The following is a 2600-nucleotide window of genomic DNA, read 5'->3' as shown; positions in this document are numbered from 1 at the left end:
CATAGCTCTGCCCCACAGACAAGACCATGGAGTTTGGCCGAGACTTCCGGATCAAGCACTATGCAGGGGATGTCGTGTAAGGGTCCCCCACTGAGCGTCTGGTCCCCCCCTCTGCCCCTTCACCTTTTTAAGGCACTGAAAATATGCCCTTCACCAGATTCACAAGTAAAAAGCATACATACAATGGGGCTTTTAAGATAGCAATTCTCAGCACTGGCTGCATCATAGAATCTTCTGGGAAGCTTTTTTAAAAATGCCCATTTCTGGGAGAGGGGCTGGAGATTCCGAGGTGCAGCCAGGGTGGACCTCTGCTCCTAGCCCAGGGCCAGTTCTTATCACGCTTTGAGCAAAGCCTGCACATCAAGGTGCAGGCCAGCAAGGAGGAGCAGAGGGGCGAGAGCCTGTGTCTCTAACAAGCTCCCAGGCCAGATGGACACTGCGGGTCCTCAGGCCACACACTGAGTACCGAGGCCCCAGGTGTATTCCAGGAGTGGCTATGATTATTATTAATTTCCCTGTCACTCACCTCACCTGGAAGTGGATCTGAGGTGACACCGAGAGAGGCACAAGTGTCCAACGTGTCCTTCACAAGGAGAAGAGATGAGAGTCCAAAAGACGAAGCCACAGAAGTCAGATCCCATGGCCTTGAGCCTTTCTAGGAGCTGCAAGTGAAGCCAAGATTTTAGCGCTGAGCTTTCTAACAGTCAAAGGACAAGACGATGAATCTGAGGTTCTCAGTGCCACTGGAACAAAATAGACCAATGACTCAGGAGTTCCTGGTTGTAATTGCAATCGCCAATATTTTTGGAAACTCAGTAGGCACTGTTCTGAGCTCGTGGTCTCTGTTGAGGCACAGAGAGTTTAAGTAACTTGTCCTAGGTCAGGTCACACCGCATGTATGTGCTAGAGCCAGGGTTCAATGATGTGACATTTGGCATCTCTCAGGAGAGAAACTTCGGAGGGAGGAGGGCTTATGTGATGAGAGGGAAGACAGAAAGGAGAGGGAAAGGAAGACAAGCACGTGAGGAGGAAGGAAGAGAGGCTGACCAGGTGGGGGGAGGGGGAGGGGCATGCTGGGGGCCATCCGAGGCCGTCTCCTCAGTGGCCCTGTCCCCCCCGACCAGGTACTCGGTGGAGGGCTTCATTGACAAGAACAGAGACTCCCTCTTCCAGGACTTCAAGAGGCTGCTGTACAACAGGTGAACAGGCTCTGTGGGCATGCATGTGGGCACCAGAGGGCGAGGGCCCAGGGGCTCTGGCTGGAAGGGCCTTCAGACACTCCGGTCTGACCCTCACAGACAGCCTGAGGGTCAAAGCTGAGGCCATGAAGCTTACAAATGGCCAGGCTGGGGTGTGGGCTGTCCTGGAGGGCAGCTGGCCATGCAGCCTTTGTCCACAGCACGGACCCCACCCTGCAGGCCATGTGGCCAGATGGGCAGCAGGACATCACGGAGGTGACCAAGCGCCCCCTGACGGCCGGCACGCTCTTCAAGAACTCCATGGTGGCCCTGGTGGAAAACCTGGCCTCCAAGGTACGGCCCCCCCCGAACCCCACCCTGAGTCTGGATCCTTCAGGATCCTTCTGTCTCCTCTCTGCTGCGAGCCACAACCCCTCCAGCAGGGAGGTTAAGATGCCCTGGACCAGGCCGAGGCTTGAGTAAATGCGGGGTCCCAGCAGGCTTCCCCTGGCCTCATTGCCTCTTGGGGATGGGCTGGGGGAGACCTTGCTCAGAGCTTGGGTTGGCCCAGCCCTGGTCCTGCCCAGATACGGGGTTAGCTTCTGGAAGCTGGGGTCACAGGGACAGGAAAGTGGCACAAGCACCTCGCAGAGCTTGGGGCCCAAAGTCAGAGGGGGCAGTGGAAGGGCAGCAGAATATCCAGAGACTCAGCAGGGCCTCTGGGAAGCAAAAGGAAGGGCTAAGGGGCTTTGCTGCCCCGTCAGAACCTGGCTCTGGGCCAGCCTCCTGCCCGCACCCAGCACTGGGCTCCCAGGTCCCATGCTGCCCGCCACCCCTCATCCTGTCTCCTCCTGGCCTCAGCCTTCGGCCTGCCCTTGGGCCCTCAGCCTCCCCTTCCCCCGAGAGCCTCTTCCCCACGCGGATGGACGGCAGCGTGGGAGGATGGAGACGGCAGGATGGAGACAGCTCCCTTGCTGCCCCTGCCGGGTGACTGTAGGGCCGTGACACTGGCCTCTCCGAGTGTCCTTTGTCCCCACAGGAGCCCTTCTACGTCCGCTGCATCAAGCCCAATGAGGACAAGGTGGCCGCGAAGCTGGACGAGGGCCACTGTCGCCACCAGGTCGCATACCTGGGGCTGCTGGAGAACGTGAGGGTCCGCAGGGCCGGCTTCGCTTCCCGCCAGCCCTATTCTCGATTTCTGCTCAGGTACCGCCCCCTCCCCCAGGGGCGTGTCCTTGAGGGGCTCCAGCAGCGGGCCTCGGGTGCCCAAAGCAGCGGGCGCTTTTCACACTTCAAGGCACTGACAGTCACCGAGGTCCCTCCAGTGACACACGGGCTGGGGCGGGGCGGGGATGGGCTGTGTAGGATCGGCAGGGAGGGTGTGGGCCTGGCGCTGGAGTGCGTGGGGTGGGGGTGGGGGGT

General features: G+C 59.5%; 1 protein-coding gene across 1 annotated transcript in view; it reads left to right on the top strand.

Moving 5' to 3' along the window:
- Positions 1-2600, top strand: part of MYO1G (myosin IG) — a 16264-nt gene that overhangs the window by 7028 nt on the left and 6636 nt on the right. The window contains exons 12-15 of the mRNA XM_007447021.1: positions 6-76; positions 1125-1199; positions 1400-1532; positions 2218-2384. Of these exons, the coding sequence (XP_007447083.1) occupies positions 6-76; positions 1125-1199; positions 1400-1532; positions 2218-2384 (446 nt within the window). The remainder of the gene's footprint in view (positions 1-5; positions 77-1124; positions 1200-1399; positions 1533-2217; positions 2385-2600) is intronic.

The sequence above is a fragment of the Lipotes vexillifer genome, unplaced genomic scaffold, assembly GCF_000442215.2.
Source record: "Lipotes vexillifer unplaced genomic scaffold, Lipotes_vexillifer_v1.1 scaffold1359, whole genome shotgun sequence".
Taxonomy (NCBI): domain Eukaryota; kingdom Metazoa; phylum Chordata; class Mammalia; order Artiodactyla; family Lipotidae; genus Lipotes; species Lipotes vexillifer.
Note: the sequence above shows the minus strand (reverse complement) of the source record. Positions and strands in the feature narration are given on the sequence as shown.